The 26,272-nt window shown below is 48.0% G+C and overlaps 1 protein-coding gene across 1 annotated transcript; it reads left to right on the top strand.

Annotated features, from left to right (window-relative positions):
• Positions 1–723: 723 nt before the first annotated feature.
• On the top strand, positions 724–26,272 carry LOC132085533 (atypical kinase COQ8B, mitochondrial-like). The gene is made up of 14 exons (XM_059491003.1): positions 724–1,355; positions 3,856–3,922; positions 4,470–4,547; positions 5,088–5,186; positions 6,893–6,922; positions 7,108–7,193; positions 8,336–8,476; positions 9,155–9,236; positions 13,028–13,121; positions 17,875–18,016; positions 20,436–20,543; positions 21,815–21,880; positions 22,804–22,890; positions 24,513–26,272. Exons 1-14 carry the CDS (start codon positions 1,227–1,229, stop codon positions 24,867–24,869), a joined length of 1,566 nt encoding a protein of 521 aa, XP_059346986.1. The 5' UTR covers positions 724–1,226; the 3' UTR covers positions 24,870–26,272.

The following is a 26,272-nucleotide window of genomic DNA, read 5'->3' as shown; positions in this document are numbered from 1 at the left end:
TTTGGGGCGGAGGTCCCAATTTGGGGAGGGGTCTGAGGCCCAGGAAGCTCCCAAATTGGGTCTGGGGTCTCCATTTGGGTCTGGGGTCCCCCAGCAGACCCCTCCCCAAATTAAGTCCCCCGAGACCCCTCCCCAAAATAAAAATCAGGATTTTGGGGTTTTTTTGTGATTTTAGGGGTTTTGGGGCGGTTTTGGGGCTGCATCCCTCACAGACCCCTCCCCAAATTAAAACCCCTGTAGACCACCCCGCAAAATATAAAATGAGATTTTAGGGGGGATTTTTTGTGATTTTTTGTGATTTTTGGGGTTTTTTGCAGGGTTTTGGGGGCTCCACCCCCTCCCCAAATTAAAACCCTTGAAGACCCCTCCCCAAAATAAAAAAATGGAATTTTTAGGGCTTTTTTGTGATTTTTCTCTAGTTTTTCCGGGGATTTTGGTGGATTTTCGGAGTGTTGGGATATTTGAGTTTTTTAGATTATTTTTTTGAGTGTTTTAAGCAGTTTTGGTGTTTTTGGAGGGCTCCACCCCCCATTTTGGGGAGGGGTCCCGTCGCTTTCCCCGGGATCCACCAGGGGGCGCTGCCTCGCCAGTGGGCGTGGCCCTCGCGAGCTGCCCGGCTCTGATTGGCTGCGGCCGGGAAGGGGCGGTGCTGGGGGAGGGGCCTCCGGACCCGGAAGCGGCGCAAGGGCACGCGGGGAGCGCGGGAACGGAGCCGAGCGGGGACCCCCGGGGGCCCCAAAATCCCCCGAAACCGCCCCAAAATATCCCCAAAACCTCCTCCTGACCCCCCTGACCCGCCCCGGGATTCCCTCAAACTCCCCCCCCCAAAATCCCCCCAAACCCACCCCGAGACCCCTCTAACCAACCCCGGGAACCCCCAAAATCCCCCAAAACGCCCCAAAATCCCACCCCGAGACCCCTCCCAAAATAACCCCAAAAATCGCCCCCTGAACCCTCCTAAGCCCCCCGGAAATCAACCCGAGAGCCCCAAAATCCCCCGAGATCCCCCCAAATTCCCCTCGGCCCCCCAAGTCCCGGAGCCGCCCCTCAATTCCCTGAGTCCCCTCGTGATCCCCCGAACCCCCGGTCCCCTGTGCCCCCCAAATTTCCTTTTCTCCCCGAACCCCCGAATTCCCTGAGCGCCCCCGATTTTGTCCCTGAACCCCCAAATTTCCCCCCTTTGCCCCCCAATTCCCGTTTCCCCCCCAATTCGCGGTGCCCCCCCCATGCTCCTCCTGTCCCGGGGGTCCCCTCGGGCCTTTCACCGCCCGGGGGGGGCCCTGGGGGGGCTCGGCCCTGACCCCCCCAAAAACGGGGACCCCCCCAAAACCAGCCGAGACCCCCCCCAAAATCAGGTCAGTGACTTGGGGGGCTCCTTTTACGGGGGGTCCTGGGATTTTGGGGGGTTCCCGGCCCTTTTTTGGGGGTTCTGTCTCCTTTTGGGGAGGGATCCTGGGATTTTGGGGGCTCTCGGGGATTTGGGGGAGTCTTGCCCTTTTTTGGGGAGGGGTCCCGAGACTTTGGGGGGCGGGGAAGGTCCTGGGATTTTGGGGGGTCCCGGCCGCTTTTTTGGGGGGGTCGCGGTATTTGGGGGGTCCTGGCTGTATTTCGGGGGGGGTCCCGGCCCTTTTTGGTGGGTCCCGGAATTTGGGGGGTGGTCCCGGTATTTTGGGGGGGTCCTGGCTCTTTTTTTAGGGGCTCCCGGCATTTGAGGGTCCCGGGGTTTGGGGGGGGGGTCCCGATTTTTTTGAGGAGGGTCCCGGTATTTTGGGGGGCCCCTTTTTGGGGGGGTCTCGGAATTTGGGGGGTGGTCCCGGTATTTAGAGGGGGTCCCGGCTCATTTGGAGGTGTCTCGGCCCCTTTTTTGGGGGGGGGGGTCGCGGTATTAGGGGGGGTCCCAGGATTTTGGGGAGGTCCCCGCTCTTTTGGGGCTGTCCCCGGATTTGGGGGGCGTCCCGGCCATTATTTTGGGGGGTCCTGGTATTTGGGGGGTCCCGACCCTGGTTTTGGGGGGGTCCCGGCCCCTTTTGGGAGTTTCTGGGCATTTCGGGCAGTTCCGACCCTTTCCCTTGTGGGGTCCGGGTATTTGGGAGGGGTCTCAGCCGTTGTTTTGGGGGGTCCCGGCCATTTTGGGGGGGGTCCCAGTATTTGGGGGGGAGATCCCGACCCCTTTTTGGGGAGTCCCGGAATTTGGAGCGGTCCCTGATCTTTATTTGGGGAGGGGTCCCGGAATTTCGGGAATGGTGCCATTAATTTGGGGGGTCCTGGCCCTTCTTTTGGGGGGGTCTTGGGACTTTTTTGGGGGGGAGTTCTGGCTCTTTTGGGGGGTCCCGAAATTTTGGGGGGTCCTTGTCCTTGGTTTTGGGGGGGTCCCCAGTATTTTGGGGAGGGCGTTCCCGGACATTTTTGGGGAGGGGGGTCCCGGTATCTGAGGGATCCTGGCCCTTTTTTGGGGGGGTGCCAGAATTTGGGGGATGGTCCCGATATTTGGGGGGTCCCGGCCCCTTTTTGCGGGGAGGGGGGTTCGGGTATTTGGGGAGGGGTCCTAGCTCCTGTTTTGGGGGTTCCCTGTATCTGGGGGGGTTCCCGACAATTTTTGGGGGGTCTCGGCCCTTTCTGGGAGGTTCTTGGCATTTGGGGGGGGGTCTCGGATTTGGGGGAGGGGGATGATCGTTTTGGGGGGGTCCCAGCCCTTTTTTTGAGAGGGAGTCCCGGAATTTGGGGGCTGGTCCCGATATTTTGGGGGGTCCCGATATTTTGGGGGGCTCCTGCCCCTTTTTTTGGGGGGTGGTCCCAGTATTTTGGGGGGCCCTGGATCTGTACTTGGGGGGGTCCCGGTATTTGGGAGGGTCCCGGTATTTATGGGGGGGGGGGGTCCGGGCCCTTTTTTGGAGGAGTCCCAGTATTTGGGGGGGTCCCAGCTCTTTTAGGGGGGGTCTCGGTATTTGGGGGGGTTCCCACTATTCTGGGGAAGGGTCCTGATATTCCGGGGGGTCCAGGCCCTTTTATTGGGGGGGGGGGGTAGCAGAATTTGGGGGGTGGTCCCGGTATTTGTGGGGGGTCCTGGTTCTGTTTTGGCAGAGCCCTGGTAATTGGAGAGGGGGCGCGGGGCTTTGTTCGGGGGCCTTGGATTTGGGGGTTCCAGATTTTGGGGTCCTGGATTTTGGGGTCCCGGATTTTGGGGGGCTGTCCCGGATTTGGAGTGTTCAGGATGTGGGGTTCCTGATTTGGGGTGCCCCAGCTTCGGGGGTCCCCCGATTTTGGGGTGTCCCCGATTTGGGGATGTCCTGGATTTTGGAGCTTCGAGATTTTGGGGGGTCCTGGATTTGAGGTCCCTGATTTTGGGGTCTTGGTATTTGGGGGGTCCCGGATTTTGGGGTGTCCCCGATTTTGGGGTTTCCCAGATTTGGGGGTCCCGGATTTTGGGATGTCCCAGATTTGGGGATCCTGGATTTTGAGGTGTCCCAAATTTTGGGGGGTCCCCGATTTTGGAGTGTCCTCAGATTTTTGGGAGTCCCAGATTTTTGGGTTCCCGAATTTTGGGATGTTCCAGACCTGGGGGGTCCCCGATTTTGGGGCGTCCCCGATTTTGGGGATCCCAGATTTTGGGGGGTCCCGGATTTTAGGGTGCCCTGGATTTTAGGGGTGTCTCAAATTTTGGGGTGTCAGTATTTGGGGTGTCCCCGATTTTGGGGTGTCCCGGGTTTTGGGGTGTCGGTATTTTGCGTCTCCCCAATTTTGGGATCTCGGTATTTGGGATTTCCCCGATTTTGGGGTGTCCCGGCTCTTTTTGGGGTCCCAGATTTTGGGGTGCCGGTATTTTGGGGGGTCTCTCACTCTGTGCCCCCCCCAAAGGTCGCCGTGCGGGGCCGGGGGCGCCCGGTGCCCGTGGGGAGAGTGAGGCGGGCAGCGAGCATGGCCGGTACTGGGAGCACTGGGATATACTGGGAGGGACTGGGAGCACTGGGATATACTGGGATATACTGGGAGGGGATGAGGAGGGAATGGGAGGGGACTGGGAAAGGGAAATTGGGGACCTGGGAGCACTGGGTGGGACTGGGAATGGGGAATTAGGGAACTGGGAGGGAACTGGGATGGACTGGGATCGACTGGGAATGGGAAACTGGAGAACTGGGATGGACTGGGAGAAACTGGGAGGGGACTGGGAGGGATTAGGGGGAACTGGGAATGGGAACTGGGAGCACTGGGAGGGAGTGGGAGCATTGGGAGTGGGAAATTGGAGAACTGGGAGGGACTGGGAGGGACTGGGAATGGGGAATGTGGGAACTGGGAGCACTGGGAGGGAATTGGGAGGGAAGGAAGGGGCTGGGAATGGGCAGTTGGGGGACTGGGATGGACTGGGGGTCACTGGGATTTGGGGGTCCCCCATTGGTGTCCCCAGGTCTGGCTCTGGGGGCTTTTGGGGGTTCCCGTTTTTGGGGTCTCTCAGTGTTTGGAGTCCCCCTCAGGTCTGGCTCTGGAATTGGGGCTGGGGGCTTTGGCCAAGGCTGCCCGGACGCGGCTGCGGGGGCAGGACCGGCCCCAGGGTGAGTGAGAGAGCTGAGAGACCCCAGACCCAACCGGGGCTGATCCCCAGATCCCCCCTGAGACCCCAGACCCAACTGGGGTCTGATGCCCCCCAAATTCCCCCACAAATCTTCCCCAAATCCCCCAGATCCAATTGGGGTCTCACCCATCCCAAATTTCCCCCAGCCCCATTTCGGAGGTCCCCCTCCCCATTTTGGGGGTCCCCATCCCCAATTTCAGGGTCTCCCACCCCCATTTTCGGGATCCCCATCCCCGGTTTTGGTGTCCCCATCCCCAATTTCAGGTTCCCCATCCCCATTTTTGGGCATCCCCCTCCCCAGTTTTGGGGGTCCCCATCCCAATTTGGGGGTCCCTCACCCCAATTTGTGGATCCCCACCCCAATTTGGGGTCTCCTCCCCCGTTCAGGGGTCCCCAACCCCAGTTCTGGGGTCCCTATCCCAAATGTTGTGTTCCCCCTCCCCATTTTTGTGATTCCCGCCCCAATTTCGGGATCCCCATTTTGGGGTCCCCTCCCCATTTTGGGGTCTCTGTCCCGCAGCTCCCGCCCTGTCCGAGGGCAGCGCTGAGCGTTTGGTGGCCGCGCTCAGCCGGGCCCGGGGGGCGGCGCTCAAGGTGGGGCAGCTGCTCAGCATGGCAGGTGAGACCCCAAAGCACCCCAAAATACCCCAAAACACCCCTAAAATACCCCAAAACACCCTAAAATACCCCAAAACACCCCTAAAATACCCCAAAAACACCCCTAAAACCCCTCAAGGTGGGGCAGCTGCTCAGCATGGCAGGTGAGACCCTAAAATACCCCCAAACTACCCCCAAAATATGAAAAAAAAACCCACAAAAATACCCCCCAAAATGCAGAAAAATGCCTGTAAGATGCCCCCAAAATACCCCAAAAATATCCCCAAAAATACCCCAAAACCCCTCAAGGTGGGCCAGCTGCTCAGCATGGCAGGTGAGAGCCTAAAAATACCTCAAAAGTACCCAAAAAACCACCACAAAAATACAAAAAATACTCCAAAAATATCCCCAAAGTACAAAAAAAATTACCCCAAAAATACCTCTAAATCCCCTCAAAAATACCCAAAAAACCCTCTCAAAATACCCTAAAAATCACCCCAAAATACCCCAAACCCACCCCAAAAATTTTAAAAAATACCCTTATCAATACAAGAAAATTACCCTCAAACACCCCTAAAGTACCCCAAAAATACCCCAAAAATGTCCCAAAATAACGCTAAAATACAAAGAAAATTACTCCCAAAATACCCCAAAAGATACCCCCAAACACCCCCAAAATACCTCAAAAATGCCCCCCAAATTCCCCTAAAATACCCCAAAACCTCCCCAAAAACACCCGAATACAAACAAAATTACTCCCAAAATACCCCATGAAAATACACCAAATATACCCCAAAAACCTTAAAAAAACATCCCAAAACCCCTAAAAACCCCAAAAATCCCCCCCTAAACCCCACAGATTTGGGTCTCCTGGCCCCGCAGCTGCAGGGTGGGATTTGGGGTCTCCCATCCCTTAAATATCCCAAAATCCCCCCTAAAATCCCGTGAAATCCCCTAAAATCCTATAAAATCCCCTAAAACCCCATAAAATCCCCTAAAACTCCATAAAATCCCCTAAATCCCTCAAACTCGGAGCTGCTGCCCCCGCAGCTGCAGGGTGGGATCTGGGGTGGGATTTGGGGTTTCCCATCCCTTAAATATCCCAAAATCCCCCCTAAAACCCCATAAAACCCCATAAAATCCCCCAGACTGGGAGCTGCTGCCCCCACAGCTGCAGGGTGGGATTTGGGGTGGGATTTGGGGTGGTTTGGTGTGGGATTTGGGGTCTCCCATCCCCTTTTTCCCCCCAACCCCATAAACCCCCACAAACCTCCACAAACCCCCCCAAAGCCCCTCTCACCCCAGACGCGGAGCTGCTGCCCCCACAGCTGCAGGGTTGGATTTGGGGTGGGATTTGGGGTTTCCCATCCCTTAAATATTCCAAAATCCACACAAAAATCCCATAAAACCCTACAAAACCCCATAAAACCCCATAAAATCCCCTAAATCCCCCAGACTTGGAGGTGCTGCCCCCACAGCTGCAGGGTGGGATTTGGGGTGGGATTTGGGGTCTCCCATCGCCTTTTCCCCCCCAATCCCATAAATCCCCACAAACCCCCACACACCCCCTCTCACCCCAGACGCGGAGTTGCTGCCCCCGCAGCTGCAGGATGGGATTTGGGGTTCCCCATCCCCTTTTCCCCCCAACCCCATCCCAAAAAATGCCAAAAAAACCCCATAAATCCCCACAAACCCCCACAAACCCCCCCAAACCCCCTCTCCCCCCAGACGCGGAGCTGCTGCCCCCGCAGCTGCAGGGTGGGATTTGGGGTGGGATTTGGGGTGGTTTGGGGTGGGATTTGGGGTGGGATTTGGGGTGGGATTTGGGGTGGGATTTGGGGTGGTTTGGGGTGGGGTTTGGGGTGGTTTGGGGTGGTTTGGGGTGGGATTTGGGGTGGTTTGGGGTCCCCCATCCCCTTTCCCCCCAAACCCCTCTCCCCCAGACGCGGAGCTCCTGCCCCCGCAGCTGCAGCCGCTGCTGGCGCGGCTCAGGCAGAGCGCGGAGCCCATGCCGGGCTGGCAGAGCCGGGTGAGTGACACAGCCCCAAAGCCCAAAAATCCTAAATCCCAAACACCCCAAACCCCAAAATCCCCCAAACCCCAAAATCCCCCAAACCCAAAACAGCCCAAAATCTCCAAAACCCCAGAATCCCAAACGCCCCCAAACGCTCATAATCCCAAATCGCGAATTGCAAACACGCCAAATTCCCAAAACCCCAAAATTCCAAATTCCAAAAACCCCCAAACCCCAAAACCCCAATAACCCCAAAATCCTAAATCCCAAACCCTCGAAAAACCAAAAACCCCCAAAACCCACAAAATACCAAAACCACAAACCCCAAAAATCTCCAAAACCCCAAAGCCCAGACCCCAAAACCCCAAATCCTAAACACCCCAAAACCCCAAATCCTAAAAACCACAAACCCCAAAATACAAACCCCAAAACCAGAAAAATCCCCAAACCCCAAAAAACCCAAACACCAAAAACCCCGAAACCCAAACACCTCCAAATCCCAAAAACCCAAATCCCAAACCCCAAAAACCAGAAAAATCCTAAAACCCCAAAAACCGCAAACCCCAAAACCCCCAAAAAACCAAAACCCCAAATCCCAAAACCCCAAAAATCCCAAAAACCCTGAAACCGAGACTGGGGGGTTTTGGGGTTTTTACAGGATTTTGGGGAGATTTTTGTAGGATTTTAAGGAATTTTTGGGATTTTTATGGGGTTTTTATATGACTTTTTAGTATGGTTTTTATGGGGTTTTTATAGGATTTTGGGGTATTTTCCCATATTTTTGCTCTTTTTATCAAGATTTTTTTGGGATCCCCTGATCCTGGACACGGAGCTGGGTCGGGAGCAGCTCCAGGAATTCCAGAATTTGGGATTTTATAGGATTTTCATAGGATTTTGGCCATATATTCACCCAGAGTTTTGGAAATTTTGGGGGAATTTTTTGTGGAATTTTGGGGATTTTTGGGAATTTTTCCCCCCATGTCCATCCTGGACATGGAATTCCTGGGATTTGGATTTTTTAGGGGGTTTTAATGGGGTTTTTATAGGATTTTTATGGGATTTTTGGGCTGTTTTGCCATATTTTGGGCATTTTTATCTGTTTTTTTGGAGGATTTTTTTTGGGAATTCTTTGGGATTTTTGGGAATTCTCTCCCCAGGCTGTTCTGGACGCTGAGCTGGGCCGGGGCTGGCGGGAGCAGCTCCAGGAGTTCCAGGAGGTTCCGGTGGCCGCTGCCTCCCTGGGCCAGGTGCACCGGGGGCGGCTGCGCTGCGGGACCCCCGTGGCCATCAAGGTGCAGGTGGGAAACGGGGGAAAAAATGGGAATTTTGGAGAATTTTGGGCAGTTTTGGGGAAATTTGGAGGATTTTGGGGGATTTTTTTGGAATTTTGCTGGATTTTGGGGGGGATGTTTTGGAAATTTTGGGGGGTTTTGTGGGAATTTTTGGGGAATGTTCTTTGCATTTTGAGGATTTTTTTTTTCTTTGATTTTTGGGGAATTTTTGGGGCTTTAAAATTTTAGGGGAAATTTTGGGATTTTTAGGGAATTTTTTTGGGTGGGAATCTGGGAAATTGGGACGCGAATTTTGGGCATTTGGGCAGGAACTGAGGCTGGAATTTGGGGATTTGGGCTGGAATTTGGGTTCTGGGATAGGAATTTGGGCGGGAATTTTGGGGATTTAGGTGGGAATGTGGGAGTCTGGGTCAGGAATTTGGGGAATTGGGGCTGGAATTTGGGAAAGAATTTTGGAAATTGGGGTGGGAATTTTGGTGGGAGTCTGGGAATTTGGGCTGGAATTTTGGGAATTTGAGTGGGAATTCGGGCAAGAATTTGGGAATTTGGGCTGGATTTCAGGCCCAAACTGATGGATTTGGGCTGCAGTTTTGGGAACTGAAGCTGGAATATGGACTCAAGGGTTGGAATTTGGGGAGTTTGGGTGGGATTTGGGCAGGAGTTTCCGTGTTGGTGTCCCTGCAGTACCCGGGCGTCGCCCGCAGCATCGGCAGCGACGTCGAAAATCTCCTGACCCTGCTGAGCATCACACCAGGGCTGCCAAAAGGTGCCCAAAATCACCCCAAAAGCACCCCAAAAACACCGCAAAACACCCCAAAAGCACCCAAAGCACCCCAAAATCACCCAAACCCCCACAAAATTAGCCCAAAATCACCTAAAATCGCCCCAAATTACCTCAAATCACCCTAAAATTAGCCCCAAACCACCTAAAACATCCAAAATTGTATAAAATCACCACAATATCCTCAAATCAACCTCAAACCCACCCAAAATTACCTCAAATCACCTGAAATCATCCCAAAATTACCTAAAACACTCAAAATCACCTAAAATCACCTAAATACCCCAAAATATCCCCACATCAATCCAATTTCACCCTAAAATCACCCAAAATCACAAAAAATCACCCCAAACCCACCAATATTTACCTGAAATCACCCCAAAATCAACCCAAATTCACCCTAAAATCACCTCAAAATTAGCCCAAAACCACCTAAAATCACCCAAAATACCCCCAAATCAATCCAATTTCACCTGAAAATCACCCCAAATTCACCCTAAAATCACTCCAAATCACCCAAAATTAGCCCCAAATAACCTTAAACACTCAAAATCACCTCAAGTCACCTCAGAATCACCCCCAAATCACCTCAAATGAACCCAAGTCATCCCAAAATCAACCCAAAATTAGCTTGAAATCACCCCAAAATCAACCCAAATTCACCCTAAAATCACCCCAAATTCCCTCAAATCACCTGAAATCATCCCAAAATTAGCCCAAAAATCCCCACTTTCTCCCCCAAATCCCATTATTTATGCCCAAACTCCCATTATTTTCCCAAATTCCCCTTTTCCCCCAAATTCCCATTATTTCCCCAAAATCCCATTATATTTCCCCCCAAACCCCACTATTTATTCCCAAAATCCCATTATTTAATTCACCGAATCCCTTTATTTATTTTCCCCAAAATCCCCTTTTTTATTCCCAAAACCCCATTATTTTTCCCCAAAATTCCCTTATTTAATTCCCAATTTCCCATTATTTTCCCCCTCCAAATCCCACCTTTCTCTCCAACATCCCCTTATTTAATTCCCAAACCCCCATTGTTTCCCCCAAATCCTTCTATTTTCCCCAAATTCCCATTATTTCTCCCAAATTCTCCTTATTTTTCCGCAAATTCCATTATTTAATTTCCACAAATCCCATTCTATGTTTTCCCAAATTCCTGTTATTTTTCCCCCAAAATCCCATTATTTAATTCCCAAAAATGCCATTATTTATTTCCCCCAAATCCCCATTTCCCCCCTCAAATTCCCCTTTTTTTCCCCAAATTCCCATTATTTACCCCAATCCCATTATTTAATTGCCCCAAATCCCTTTATTTTCCCCCAAATTCCCATTATTTATTCCAAAATCCCCACTATTTTCCCCCCAAAACCCATTATTTATTTTCCTCAAAATCCCATTAATTATCCCTCAGAGTCCCATTATTTCCTCCAAATCCCATTATTTAATTCCCCAAAATTACACTGTTTTTCCCAAAATTCCTTTTCTTTTCCCCCAAATTCCCACTATATTTTCTAAAAACCCCATTATTTATTCCCAAATTCCCATTATTTCCCCAAAATTCCCATTATTTACATCCCCCAGAAACCCCATTATTTATTGGGCACTATTTCCCCTCAAAATTCCTATTTTCCCCCCCAAATTCCGACTATATTTTCCCAAAATCCCATTATTTATTTCCCCAAAATCCCATTAATTATTCCTCAGAATGCCATTATTTCATTCCCCAAAATTTCCATTATTTTTCCCAAAATCCCATTATTTATCCCCCAAATTCCCACTATATTTTCCCAAATTCCCATTATTTTTCCCCAAAATCATATTGTTTGTTTCCTGAAATCGCATTATTTACATCCCCCAAAATCCCATTATTTATTTTCCCCAAAATCCCACTATTTTCCCCCAAAATCCCATTATTTATTTCCCGCCCCCAAATTTCCACTATATTTTTCCATTATCCCATTATTTATTTCCCCAAAATCCCATTATTTCCATCCCCCAAAATCCCATTATTTTTCCCAGAATCCCATTCTTTTCCCCCAAAATCCCATTATTTTTCCCAAAATCTCATTATTTATATCCCCAAAAATCCCATTATTCCCCCAAATTCCCATTATTTATTTCCCCGAAATCCCATTATTTATTTCCTCAAAATCCCATTATTTCCCCCAAAATCCCATTATTTATTTTCCCCCAAAATCCCACTATTTTCCCCCAAAACCCCATTGTTTATTTCCCCCAATCCCACTATTTATTTCCTCAAAATCCCATTATTTCCCAAAAATCCCATTATTTTCCCCCAAATCCCATTATTTATTTCCCCAAAATCCCATTATTTTCCCCAAATCCCCATTATTTCCCCCAAATCCCATTATTCCCCCAAATTCCCATTATTGTCCCAAAATCCCATTATTATTTTCCTCAAAATCCCATTATTTCCCCCAAAATCCCATTATTTCTATCCCCCAAAATCCCAGTATTTATTTCCCCAAACTCCCATTATTTTCCCCAAAATCCCATTATTCGTATCCCCCAAAATCCCATTATTTTTCCCAAAATCCCATTCTTTTCCCCCAAAATCCCATTATTTCCCCAAAATCCCGTTATTTATTTCCCCCAAATCCCATTATTTGTATCCCCCAAAATCCCATTATTTTTCCCAAAATCCCATTATTTATTTCCCAAAAATCCCATTATTTCCCCCAAATTCCCATTATATGTATCCCCCAAATCCCGTTATTTATTCCCCAATCCCGTTATTTATTCCCCCAATCCCGTTATTCATTCCCCAATCCCGTTATTTATCCCCCAAATCCCGTTATTTATTCCCCAATCCCGTTATTTATCCCCAATCCCGTTGTTTATCCCCAATCCCGTTATTTATCCCCAATCCCGTTATTTATCCCCCATCCCGTTATTTATTCCCCAATCCCGTTGTTTATCCCCAATCCCGTTATTTATTCCCAATCCTGTTATTTATTCCCCAATCCCGTTATTTATCCCCAATCCTGTTATTTATTCCCCAATCCCGTTATTTATTCCCCCAATCCCGTTATTTATCCCCCAATCGCGTTATTTATTCCCCAATCCCGTTATTTATCCCCAATCCTGTTATTTATTCCCCAATCCCGTTATTTATTCCCCCAATCCCATTATTCATTCCCCAATCCCGTTATTTATTCCCAATCCCGTTATTTATTCCCCAATCCCGTTATTTATCCCCAATCCTGTTATTTATTCCCAATCCCCGTTATTTATTCCCCAATCCCGTTATTTATCCCCAATCCTGTTATTTATTCCCAATCCCCGTTATTTATTCCCCAATCCCGTTATTTATCCCCCAATCCCGTTATTTATTCCCCAATCCCGTTGTTTATTCCCAATCCCGTTGTTTATCCCCCATCCCGTTATTTATCCCCAATCCCGTTATTTATTCCCCAATCCCGTTATTTATCCCCAATCCCGTTATTTATTCCCAATCCCCGTTGTTTATTCCCCCAATCCCGTTGTTTATCCCCAATCCCGTTATTTATTCCCCAATCCCATTGTTTATTCCCCAATCCCGTTATTTATCCCCAATCCCGTTATTTATTCCCAATCCCGTTATTTATCCCCAATCCCGTTGTTTATTCCCAATCCCGTTATTTATTCCCAATCCCGTTATTTATCCCCCATCCCGTTGTTTATTCCCCACATCCCCGTTATTTATCCCCCATCCCGTTGTTTATTCCCCAATCCTGTTGTTTATTCCCCATCCCCGCTGTTCCCAGGCCTGTTTGCGGCGCCGGCGCTGCGGGCGCTGCAGCGGGAGCTGGAGCTCGAGTGCGACTACGAGAGGGAGGCCCAGAGCACACAAAAGTTCCGGTGGGTTTGGGCAACTTCGGGGCTTTTTGGGGATTTATGGGGCTTTTTGGGGTTTTGGGGATCCTTTTTGGGTTTTGGGGCGATTTTAGAGGGAGTTACGGGGGATTTTGGGGCTTTTTGAGGGGATTTTAAGGGGATTTTTGAGGGGATTTTAAGGCAGCTTTAGGGGAATTTTGAGGGGATTTGGGGGAATTTTAGGGGGGATTTTGGGGCAGCTTTATGGGATTTTGAGGGGATTTTGGGGCAGCTTTAGGGGATTTGGGGGGATTTTAGGAGATTTTGGGGCAGTTTTAGGGCATTTCAGGGCAGTTTTAGAGCAGGTTTTGAGGGATTTTAGGGCAGTTTTAGGGGAATTTTAGAGGGATTTTGGGGTTTTTAGAGGAGATCTTAGGGGCAGTTTTGGGGCAGTTTTTGGGGGGGAATTAGGAAATTTAGGGGCAGGTTGAGGGGATTTTGGGGTGAATTTGGGGCAGTTTTAAAACAGTTTTAGGGCATTTTAGGGCACTTTTGGGGATTTCAGGGGATTTTGGGGGGCTTTTAGGGGCAAACTTAGGAGCAATTTTTGGGGGTTTGGGGAGATTTTGGGGGATTTTAGGGGCACCTTTAGGAGATTTTTAGGGGGATTTCAGGGCGGTTTTAGGGCATTTTGGGGCACTTTCAGGGCAGGTTTTGGGGGATTTCAGAGGGGATTTGGGGCGGTTTTAGGGCATTTGGGGGATTTCAGACCCTGCAGCGGGAGCTGGAGCTGGAGCACGAGTGCGCGAGGGAGGCCCAGAGCACACGGAAATTCCGGTCACTTCGGGCAAATTTGGGGCCTTTTGGGGTTTTTTGGGATTTTTGGGATTCTTTTGGGGTAGTTTTGGGGGTTTTAGAGGGAATTATGGGGCAGCTTTTGGGGATTTTAGGGGAATTTATAGGGGATTTTTGAGGGAATTTTAGGGGGAGTTCTGGGGGATTTTGGGGCAACTTTAGGGGATTTGGGGCAGTTTTAGGGGATTTTGGGGCAGTTTTGGGGGCTTTTAGGAGGATTTTAGGGATTTTCGAGGATTTGGGGTCAGGTTTAGGGGAGGGACTTTGGGGGCATTTTTGGGAATTTTGGGGGAATTTTATGGGGGATTTTGGGGCAGGTTTAAGGGATTTAGGGGCAGGTTGAAGGCATTTTTAGGGCAGTTCTGGGGCAGTTTTGGGGGAATTTGTAGGGGATTGCGTGGCAGTTTTATGGGAATTTGGGGGGATTTAGGGGCAGTTTTAGAGGATTTAGGGGCAGTTTTAGAGGATTTAGGGGCAGTTTTAGGACACTTTTGGGGCAGGTTAGGGGATTTGCTGCGCGAGGGAGGCCCAGATCACCCAGAAATTCCAGGGGGTGCGGGGAAATCTGGGGGGATTTGGGAATTTTAGGGGAATGTTGGGGTTTTGGGGACTTTTTGGGAATTTCTGGGGTGAGTTTTGGGGGTTTTTTTGGGGCAGTTTTAGGGTTTTGGGGGGGAATTTTAGGGGGTTTTCAGGCAAATTTTAGGGGAATTTTGGGGGATCTGGGGGATTTTAGAGGGGATTTTGGGATGATTTTAGGGGATTTTGGGGCATTTTAGGGGCAGATTTAGGAGATTTAGAGAAATTTTAGAGGGGATTTTGGAGCAGTTGTGGGGCATGTTTTGGTGGATTTTAGGAGATTTTGGGGGATTTTGGGGCCGTTTTAGGGGATTTTAGAAGGGATTTCAGGGCAATTTTAGGGGAGTTTTAAGGGAGTTTTAGGGGATTTTGGGGCACTTTTAAGACAGTTTTAGGGCATTTGATGGGGATTTTGGGGCAGGTTTAGGGAATTTTCTTGGGGTTTTTTGGGATTTGGGATTTTTGGGATGTTCTCTGGTCCCTTCTGAGTTCTGACCCCTTTTTCTGGGAGGGTTTTTGGGATGAATTCTGCAGTTTCTGGGTGGATTTTTTGGGGGTTTTTGGGTTTTTTGGGGGTTTTTTTGCCAGATTTATGGGATTTTTTTCATTTTTCCTTGGAATTTTTGGGATTTGGGATTTTGGGATGTTCCTGATCCCTGCTGGGCTCTGACCCCTTTTTCTGGGTGGGGTTTTTGGGGCGAGTTTTGTGATTTTTTAGGACATTTCTGGGTGGATTTTTGGGGGGTTTTCATGGAATTTAATGGAAGTTTTGGTGATTTTTGGGATTTGGGTTTGGGATTTTTTGGGATTTGGGTTTTTTGGGATGTTCCCAGGTCCTTCCTAAGTTCTGACCCCTCTTTCTGGGTGGGGTTTTTGGAGCAATTTTTGCCATTTTTGGGCCCTTTCTGGGTGGATTTTTTGGGATTTTCGCTTGGAATTCTCAAGATTTTTTGGGATTTGGAATTTTTGGATTTTCCTGATCCCTCCTGAATTCCAACCCCTTTTGCCAAGTTGTATTTTTGGGACCATTTCTGCACTTTTGGGGTCATTTCTGGGTGGATCTTTGGGGGATTTTCTTGAATTTTTTGGGGTTTTTTCACGGATTTTTTGGGATTTTCACTCGGAATTTTTGGGATGATTTGGGATTTTTGGGATTTTCCAGGTCTCTCCTGAGTTCCAGCCCCTTTTTCTCTGGGGGAGGGGGGGTTGGGGTGATTTTTTGCACTTTTGGGCCATTTCTGGGTGGATTTTTTGGGGGGATTTTCACAAATTTTTTTCGGGGGGGGAGGATTTTTGCTTGGGATTTTTGGGATTTTTTGGGATTTCAGGATGTCCCCAGGTCTCTCCTGAGTTCCGACCCCTTTTTCTGGGAGGGATTTTTTGGGGATTTTTGCAATTTCTGCGCTTTTTGAGGTTTTGGGCCATTCCTGGGTGGATTTTTCCTGGATTTTTTGGGATTTTCACTTGGAATTTTTGGGGATTTTGGAATTTTTGGGATTTTGCAGATCCTTGCTGAATTCCGACCCCTTTTTCCAAGTTGGATTTTTGGAGTGATTTTTTCACCTTTGGAGGTTTTGGGCCATTTCTGGGTGGATTTTTGGGATTTTCATCTGCTTTTATGGAATTTTTGGGGGGATTTTTGGGATTTGGGATTTTTTGGATTTTTGTGTTCCCAGCGCCCTCCTGGGCTTTTCCAGATGGGGTTTTTGGGGCGATTTTTGGGTGGATTTTGATTTTTGGGGGTTTTTTTCCCAGATTTTTTTGGATTTGCACTTGGGATTTTTGGGGATTTTTGATTTTTCCAGGTCACTCTGAGTTCTGACCCCCTTTTTCCAAGTTGGATTTTTTGGGCAATTTTTGCACTTTTTGAGGTCTTGGGCCATTTCTGGGTTGATTTTTTGGGAGTTTTTTTGGATTTTGGGGGTTTGGGAGTTTTTGGATTTGTGTTTCAGATTTTTCGGGGGTTTGGGATTTTTGGGGTGCTCCCCGATCCCTGCTCTGTTCCAAGTCCTTCTTCTGGGAGGGCTTTTTGGGGCAATTTTCGCAGTTTCTGGGTGGATTTTTTGGGGGGTTTTGGTGGAATTTTGTGGGATCTTTCAGGATTTTGGGGGTTTTGGGATTGTTCCAGGTCCCTGCTCTTGGTTCTGACCCCTTTTTCTGGGAGGGATTTTTGCACTTTTGGGCCATTTGTGGGTGGATTTTTGGTTGGGTTTTGGGTTTTTGTTTGGGTTTTTCTTTTTTTTTTTTTTTTTTTTTGCCAGTTTCATGGGATTTGGGGGATTTTCACTTGAAATTTTCGGGATTTTTTGGGATTTCGGGATGTTCCCAGGTCCCTCCTGAGTTCCGACCCCTTTTTCTGGGAGGGATTTTCTCGGGGTTTTGGCCGGATTTGGTGGAATTTTTTCGAGATTTTTGTATTTTTCACTTGGAATTTTCAGAGATTTTGGGGTTTTTGGGATTGTTCCAGGTCCCTGCTCGGTTCTGATCCCTTTTCCTGGGAGGGATTTTTGCACTTTTGGGCCATTTCTGGGTGGATTTTTTGGTGGGTTTTTTTTTTTGGGGGGGGGGGGGGGGGGTGTTGTTTGTTTGTTTGTTTGTTTGTTTGTTTTTTACCAGTTTTATGGGATTTGGGGGATTTTCACTTGAAATTTTCGGGATTTTTTGGGATTTCGGGATGTTCCCAGGTCCCTCCTGAGTTCCGACCCCTTTTCCTGGGAGGGATTTTTGCACTTTTGGGCCATTTCTGGGTGGGTTTTCTCGGGGTTTCGGCCGAATTTTATGTAATTTTTTCGAGATTTTTGGGGTTTTCACTCGGAATGTTTCGGGATTTTGGGGATTTTGGGATTGTCGCAGGTCTCTCCTGAGTTTTTTCTGGGAGGGATTTTTGCACTTTTGGGCCATTTCTGAGTGGATTTTTTGGTTGGGATTTTTTTGGGGGGGGGGGGGTTTGTTTTGGTTTTTTGTTTTTTTTTTTTTTTTGTGGGGGGGGGTTTTGTTTGTTTTTTGGGTTTTTTGGGTTTTTTGCCAGTTTTTTGGGTTTTTGTGGGTTTTTTTTTTTTTTGTTTGTTTGTTTGTTGTTTTTTTTTTTTTTTTTGCCAGTTTCATGGGATTTGGGGGATTTTCACTTGAAATTTTCGGGATTTTTTTGGGATTTCGGGATGTCCCCAGGTCCCTCCTGAGTCCCGACCCCTTTTTCCCGGGAGGGATTTTTGCACTTTGGGGCCATTTCTGGGTGGGTTTTCTCGGGGTTTCGGCCGGACTCGAAGGGATTTTCCGCCATTTTCCGCCACTTTCCGCCATTTTCCGCCATTTTCCGCCATTTTCCGCCACTTTCCGCCATTTTGGTGTGTTTGGGGTTTCCCAGGTCCCTGCTGGGCTCCGATCGCTTTTTCCGCGTGCCCGCCGTGGTTCCCGCGCTCAGCGCGCGCCGCGTGCTCTGCACCGAGTGGGGGCGGGGCGCGGCCCTGGAGCGCTGCCGGGGCCTCCCTCAGGAGCGGCGCGATCAGGTGGGGGCGGCGCCGCCCGCGCGGCCTCGGGCGATTCCGGGGGGTTTTGGGGCTTTTTAGGGGTTTTGGGGCACTTTGGGGTTCCTTAGCGGGTTTCGGCGGGACATTGGGTGGGTTTTAGGGGATTTTGGAGGGATTTTTTGTGATTTTTAGGGGGATTTTGGGGCGTATTTTGGTATTCGCGGGGGGCGGATCTTGGATTTTTAGGGGGATTTTTAGGGGGGTTTGGGCGGGGCTGGGGGGATTTTGTGGATTTTGGGGCGATTTTTGGTATTCGCGAGGGGGCGGATCTTGGATTTTTAGGGGGATTTTTAGGGGGGTTTGGGTGGGGTTGGGGGGATTTTGTGGATTTTGGGGGGCTTTAGGGATTTTTTTAGGGGATTTTGGAGGGATTTTTTGTGATTTTTAGGGGGATTTTGTGGCGATTTTTGGTATTCGCGAGGGGGCGGATCTTGGATTTTTAGGGGGATTTTTAGGGGGGTTTGGGTGGGGTTGGGGGGATTTTGTGGATTTTGGGGGGATTTAGGGATTTTTTTAGGGGATTTTGGAGGGATTTTTTGTGATTTTTAGGGGGATTTTGGGGCGTATTTTGGTATTCGCGAGGGGGCGAATCTTGGATTTTTAGGGGGATTTTTAGGGGGGTTTGGGCGGGGTTGGGGGATTTTTGTGGATTTTGGGGTTTTTTTAAGGGAGTTTATTGGGAGTTTTTGAGGGGCTGAGGGGATTTGGGTTCTTTGGGGGACTTTTGGGGAGATTTGTGTGGGGTTTGGGGATTTGGGAGAATTTGGGGAGTTTTGGGGGCGATTTTGAGGAGATTTTGGGGGTTTTGGGTGTGGATTTAGGGGGAATTTGGAGGGATTTTTGGGGGGTTTGGGGGTGATTTTAGGGGGGGTTTGGGGACATTTGGGGGAATTTTGGGGTCTTTGGGTGGTGCCGGAGCCCCCCCAGGAGAGCAGAGAGCAGGTGGGGACGAGGGGCGCCAAAATTGGGGGGATTTGGGGATTTGGGGGGGTTTGGGACTTTTGGTATTTTGGAGGGAGATTTTGGGATATTTAGGGGGATTTTTGGAGACTTTTTGGGGGATTTTTGCGGGTTTTGAGGAATTTTTGGGCGGGTTGGGGAATTTTTTGGGGGATTTTGGGAAGTATTTGGGGATTTTTGGGGAATATTTGGGGGATTTTGAGGGGATTTTTAGGGGGATTTTGGAGGGGATTTGGGAGTGAATTTTGGGGATTGGGGAGGACTTGGGGGGATTTTCTGGGGGATTTTTAGAGGGGATTTGGGGGAGATTTTTAGAGATTTGGGGGGTTGGGGACATTTTGGGGATTTGGGGGAATTTTTGGGGGGATTTTGGGGTCTTGGGGCGGTGCCGGAGCCTCCCCCAGGAGCGGTGGGACCGGGGGTGTGGGGAGAATTTGGGATTTTTAGAGGGAATTGGGGAAATTGGGGGATTTTTTAGGGGGATTTTTTTAGGGGGATTTTGGGGCGATTTTTGGTATTTTGGGGGGACTTGTTGGGGGGAGGGGTTGGGGGATTTTGGAGGAATTACTTGGGATTTTTGGGGGAATTTTTGGGATGATTTGGCGGGGTTGAGGATTTTGGGGGGAATTGGGTTTTTTTAGGGGGATTTTTGGGTGTTTTGGGGAGGTGATTTGGGGGGGTTGGGGGAATTTGGGGGGATTTTGGGGAGGGGTTGGGGGGGCTTGGGTGATTTTGGGGGGATTTGAGGATTTTTGGGGGGAATTTTGGGAGTGGATTTTGGGGGGGTGTTGGGGGATTTTGGGGGGTTTTTAGGGGTATTGGGGTGTTTGGGGCGATTTTGGGGGATTTAGGGATTTTTTTTAGGGGATTTTGGGGGTTTGGGGGATTTTAGGGGATTTGTGGGGATCTGGGATTTTCTGGGGGAATTATTGGGGGGATTGGGAAATTTGGGGGATTTTAGGGGGGATTTTGGGTTTGTTAGGGACATTTTGGGGAATTTGGGGAATTGGGAGAATTTGGAGGGAATTGGAGGCATTTTGGGGGGCATTTTTATGGGGAATTTTGGGGGATTTTTGGGGATTTTTAGGGTTTTTTGGGTTGGAATGTAGAGAATTTGGGGATTTGGGAGAATTTGGGATTTGGGGAGATTGGGGATTTTTAGTGGGGGGATTTTGGGGGAAGTTTTGGGGGTTTGTTTGGGGGGATTTTGTGGAGGTTTTATGGGAATTTTTGGGGATTTTTTTATTTGGAGGGATTTTGGGGGCGGATTTTTGTGAAGGTTTTATAGGAACTTTTGAGAAATTTTGGGGGATTTTGTGGCATTTCTACTGCATTTTTTGGTGGTTTTTAAACAGAATTTTCATAATTTGGGGATTTTTTTCAGTTTTTTGGGGCTTTTAGTGCCCCTGCTCCCCAGCTTTAACCCTTTCCCGCCCAGATCTGCACGGAGCTGCTCCGGCTCTGCCTGCAGGAGCTTTTCCAGTTCCGCTTCATGCAAACCGACCCGAACTGGGCCAACTTCCTCTACGACCCCGAGCGGCACAAAGTGAGCAAGAAAAATCGGAATTTTGGCCAATTTCAGGAATTTTGTGGAATTCTAGGGGGATTGGGGAGGTTTTAGGGGATTTTAGGGGAATTAAATGGGATTTCAAGGGGATTTTTAGGGATTTTTGTCCAGGATTTTGGGGGATTTTTTTCCCCAGGATTTTTGAGGACTTTTTTTTTTTTTTTTTTTTTTTTTTTTTTTTTAGGATTTTTTGAGGATTTTTGGGGTATTTTTTTATTTTTTCAGGATTTTCTGGGATTTTTCTTCAGGGTTTTGGGGGATTTTTAAAAAGAATTTTGGGGTTTTTTTTGAGGACTTTTTTGGGGATTTTGGAGGATTTTTTGGGGATTTTTTCAGGATTTTTTTGATTTTTCCAGGAATTTTTTGGAATTTCTTGAGAATTTTGTGGAGATTTTTTTGGACAATTTTTCAGGATTTTTTGGGGACATTTTTTTGGGGTTTTTTTTTGTTTGTTTTTGGTTTTTTTTTTTTTTTTTGTTTTTTTGTTTTTTTGGTTTTTTTTTTTGTTGGTTTTTTTTTTTTTTTTTTTTTCAGAACTTTTGGGGGATTGTTTGGGGATTTTTTTTTTTTTTTTGACAATTTTTCCAGGATTTCTTGGGTATTTTTTGAGGATTTTTGGGGATTTTCTTGGGGATTTTTTTGTGATTTTTTTGAGGATTTTTTCATGACTTTGTGGGTTTTTTTAAAGAATTTTCTGGGGTATTTTTGAGGATTTTTTCAAGGATTTTTGGGGATATTTTTCAGTATTTTGGAGGGGGTTTTTTGAGTATTTTTTTGTATTTTTTGAGGATTTTTGGGAGGATTTTTTTAGGATTTTTGGGATATTTTTGGGGGATTTTTTAGGAATTTTTGAGGACTTTTTGAGAATGGTTTTTTGTAATTTTTTAAGGATTTTTTTCAGGATTTTTTTCAGGATTTTTGGGGGATTTTTTTTATTTTTTCAGGATTTTTCAGGGTTTTTTTTTTTTGAGGATTTTTTTGGGGACCTTTTTGGGGTTTCAGGTGGATTTTTTGAGGATATTTGGGGATTTTTTTGAAGATTTTTTTTTTATTTTGGGGGAATTTTTAGGCATTTTTGGAATTTTTTTCAGGATTTTTTTTTTTGTTTTTTAGGATTTTTTTAGGATTTGGGGCAAATTTTTGGGGGATTTTTTTAGGAGAGTCCAACCACCTCCCCATCCCCCAAATTTGGGAATTTTTGGGGGTATTTTTGGGGATTTATTTGGATTTTTGGAGGTTTTGTCCCCCAGGTGACGCTGTTGGATTTCGGGGCGTGCCGGAGCTTCGAGAAGGAATTCACCGATCTCTACATCGAGGTGGGGAAAAATTGGGAAAAAGAAGAAAAAAAGAGAAAAAATGGGGGAAAAATTGGGGAAAATGGGGAAAAACAACCCTGGAAAATGGAAAAAATTTAAAACTTCGGAAAAATTGGGGAAAAAGGGGAGGAAAGGGGGAAAATGGGAAAAAATAAAAATTAAAAATTGGGGAAAATGGGAAAAAATAAAAATGAAAAAAAATGGGAAAAATGGGGGAAAATTAAGGGAAAATTGGAACAATTGGGAAAGAACAGGAAAAATTGAGGAAAAATTGGGCAAAACCCAGGAAGAAATGGGAAAAAAAGCAAAAAATGGGGAAAATGGGAGAAAAATGGGAAAAAATTAGAAAAAGAGGGGAAAATGGGAAAAGAATGGGAAAAAACAGGAAAAATGGGAAGAAAGGGGAAAGTGGGGGAAAACAGGAAAATGGAATAAAATAGGGAGAAATAGGAAGAAATTGGCAAAATTTGAGAAAAATTGGGGAAATTGGGAATAAAATGGGAGAAAAATGGGGGGAAAAGGGGGAAAATGGGAAAAATAATAGAAAAATCTGGAAAAAAACAGGAGAAAAATTTGGAAAATGGCAAAAAAAATTGGAAAAAAGTGGAAAATGGGATAAAACAGGAAAAACAGAAAAAATTTTTTAAATTGGGGAAAAAATGGAAAAAATGTGAATAATGGGGAAAGTATGGGTAAAATGGAAAAAATGGCGCAAAATGGAAAAAAAGGGGAAACAATGGGAGGAAAACTGGGAAAAAGGGGGAAAAAAGGAGGGAAATGGGAAAAATGGGGAATTTGGGGCGATTTTGGGGGATTTTATGAGGATTTTGAGGGGATTTTGATGGAAAAAACCCAGAAATAAAATCTGGAAATTGTGTAAAACCCAGAAATTTGGGTAAAAAATCAGAATTTTGGGGTTCCAGGTGATTCGGGCTGCGGCTGACAGGGACGAGGAGAAAATCCTGAGCAAATCCCGGGAGCTGAAATTCCTGACAGGCTTCGAGTCCCCGGTGAGAACGGGCAAAAATCCCAACATTTTGGGGCAAAACCCCCTCAAATTTTGGGGTAAAAACCCTCCAATTTTGGGCCTTCTTGTTTCCCAAATTTTGGGGCAAAGAATCTCAAATCTTAGGCCTTTTAACTTCCCCAATTCTGGGGCAAAAAAAAAAATTGGGGCCAAACCCCCCAATTTTGGGACCAAAACTTCAATTATCACCCTAATTTTGGGGCAAAACCCCTCAATTTTTGAGCCCCTTTCACCCCAATTTTGGGGCCAATACTCTCCAAATTTGGGGGGAAAAGCCCCAATTTTGGGGCCTATTTCTCCCAATTTGGTCCTTTTTCCTTCCTCCATTTTGGGGCAAAAAAACCCCAGTTTTGGGGCAAAACCCTCTGAATTTGGGGTCAAACCCCCCAATTTTTAAGCCCCTTTCACCCCAATTTTGGAGTCAAAACCCCCAAATTTGAGCCTTTTCCCTCCCCCATTTCTGGGGCAAAAACCCCCAATTTTGAGACCACTTTTACCCTGATTTTGGGGAAAAAAACCTGATTTTGGGGCCCTTTTCACCCCAGTTTTGGGCTTCTTCTGTTCCCCAATTTTGGGGCAAACCCCCTGAATTTGGGGCAAAAAAAAACACCAATTTTTTTGAGACCACTTCAAAAAAAAACCAATTTTGAGGCCGGTTTTGCCCAATTTTAGGCCACTTTCACCCCAATTTTGGCATCAAAACCCCCCAGTTTTGGCGCTTTTTCCTTCCCTAATTTTGGGGTTCTCTCCTCACCCCCAGTTTTGGGGTCTTTCCATTTTTTGGTTCTTTCTGACCTCGGTTTGAGTCCCTTCCACCCCGAATTTTGGGGTTCCCCAATTTGGGGGTTCCTCATCCCAATTTTGGTCTTGTCACCCCAGTTTTGGGGTTTTCCACTCCAATTTGGGGTTTTTCACTCCAATTTTGGGCTTTCTCACCTCAGTTTCAGGGTTCTGCCCCAGTTTTGGGATCTCCCAATTTCAGGTCCTTCCTCACCCCAGTTTTGTGCATTCTCACCCCAATTTTAGGATTTCTTTTATCTAATTTTGGGGTTTTCCCCAATTTAGGGGTTCCCCACCCCAATTTTGGTCTCTGTCACCCCAAATTTTGGGGTTTTGCCCCCCAGTTTTGGGGTTCTTCACCCCCAAACATTCACAGTCCCAACACCCTAATTTTGGGGTTTCCCCTCTGATTTTGAGGGTACTCCCCCTCCAATTTTTGGTTTCCTCACCCTCCTAATTTTGGGGTTTTGCCCTCCCGATTTTGGACTCTCTTGCCCCAATTTTGGGATTTCTCTTGCCCCAGTTTTGGGGTTTTGCACCCCCCCAATTTTGGGGTTCCTTCCCCCAAAGTTTGTGTTTCCTTTTCACCCCAAATCTTGGGCTCTCTCACCCCCCAATTTTGGGGTTTTGTTCCCCAGTTTTGGAGTTCCTCATCCCAAATGTTCGGGTTCCTCGCCCTAATTTTGGGGTATCCCCCAATTTAGGGTTTCCTCACCCCAATTTTGGTCTCTCACCCCCAAATTTTGGGGGTTTGCCCCCCAATTTTTTACCTCTTCCCCCCAGATTTTCCCGTCCCTCCTGACCCAAATTTTGTTTCTTCCCCAGGCCATGGAGTCCCTGCACGTCCAGGCCGTGCTGCTGCTGGGGGAGCCTTTTTGGGGTTCCCAGCCGTTCGATTTCGGGGCTCAGGGCACGGCGCGGGGGGTGCGGGGGCTGCTGCCGCGGATGCTGCGGGGCCGCCTGGGGCCGCCCCCCGAGCCCAGCTACGCCCTGCACCGCAAGCTGGGCGGCGTCTTCATGGCCTGCGCCCACCTCGGGGGCCGCGTGCGCTGCCGGGAGCTCTTCCTGCAGCTCCACAGCTCCTACACCCAGCGGGGAAACGCCAGCAGCGCTGAAGGGGGATTGCAACCCAAAAACGGCGTCACGTCTTCCGGAATCCCAGAATGCAGGAAAGGACCTTAAAAAGCGCCCGCTTCCAGCTGATCGTCTCCTGAGCTCTGTCTCGCCAAGACCTCGTTCGCACTTCGATCTCCCGAGATCCCATTTCTCGTTCAATAGAATCCATGAACAAAACAATCTGGTTTTGTTCTCCTATGGTCTCATTTGTGCCTTCACTGGGGCAGAGGCCCCTCTCCCTCATGGCACCTTAATCCAGGATGGAACCGTGGGCAGGTTCCTTCCAGGCACAACATTCCAGCATTCTGTCAGGGACTCCCTGCCCTTCTTCCCTCTGCTCCCAGCTGCAGAATGTGCAGCAAAGCCGCCTTTGCTGTCTGCTCGGGGAGCCCAGCCAGCTGCTGCAGCCTGGCCCTGCCCTGCACAGCTCCCCTGGCAGGCACGGCAGGAGCAGCGCCCCGGCAGCCTCAGCAATCGCCCTCTGACATCTCTGGCACTCGCTGCCATGGGCTGCAATTCCAGCTGCCAGCAAGGAAAAGATGCTCCTGCCCTTCGAGGCCAAATTCCGAAGGGGCCAAGACACAAATGCAGCAAGATCTTACACAGACATTTCACTGCCAGCCTCCAGAACTTCATCCAGGGCTGTTTGAGCACCTGGATTGGGAAGGAAAAAATAAAATCAGGGGAGGGTCTTTGGCCAGGAGCTGCCACAGGTAAAGAGAGACCCTGGAAGGGAAAAGGAGCAGACAAAGGAAGGCAGGAGAGAAAGCAGGACACAAACGGCAGCCAGCTGACAAGGTGGCACTCTGAAAACCAAACCTGGGCTTATGGAATAGGAATGGGACAGAAAGGAAGAATTCTGAAACTTGATTTACTCTGTTTCTCTAAACAACCTGTGCAGCCAGGACTTCACTGCCCTGACAGGGAAGAAGCATTTTCCAGATCAAACCTGAATTTGATCCCTTTTACTGTGCGCCCAGTAAATCACAGTTGTGGTCGTTTTCATCAAGGGCCCGAGCTCTTTGTGCCAGCACATGCAGCAAGCCCCAGGCAGGACAGCACGGCAACCAACTCACAGCTGAGGGACTCAGAACACCTAAACACCAGCAGGGCACACTGCTCATGTTTGCTACAATAGGCAGCACTGACAAGGATAGGTAATGACAGCCTCTTCAGCACCCCAATCCCTTCTCCCTTTTAAACTTTCTCTGAAATTACCAAAACTGCTCTTAAAATTCCTTTCTCTTTGTCAATCCCACATCTTTTGGGAGCAGACTCAGGAAGAGAGCACAACATTAATCTGTTGTTATTCACACATGGCTTGTTGTTCGTCTTTCCCTACTAAATGACAGCAATAGATCTTGAGAATAACCAGGTATCCTGAGGAATTTTTCCTGCAGCAAGTTATTTTCCTATCATGGTGCATCTGTAATTTTATTGCTTATTAAAAGACCACTCTAAATACAGTA

Source organism: Ammospiza nelsoni, chromosome 31 (assembly GCF_027579445.1).
Source record: "Ammospiza nelsoni isolate bAmmNel1 chromosome 31, bAmmNel1.pri, whole genome shotgun sequence".
Classification (NCBI taxonomy): domain Eukaryota; kingdom Metazoa; phylum Chordata; class Aves; order Passeriformes; family Passerellidae; genus Ammospiza; species Ammospiza nelsoni.
Note: the sequence above shows the minus strand (reverse complement) of the source record. Positions and strands in the feature narration are given on the sequence as shown.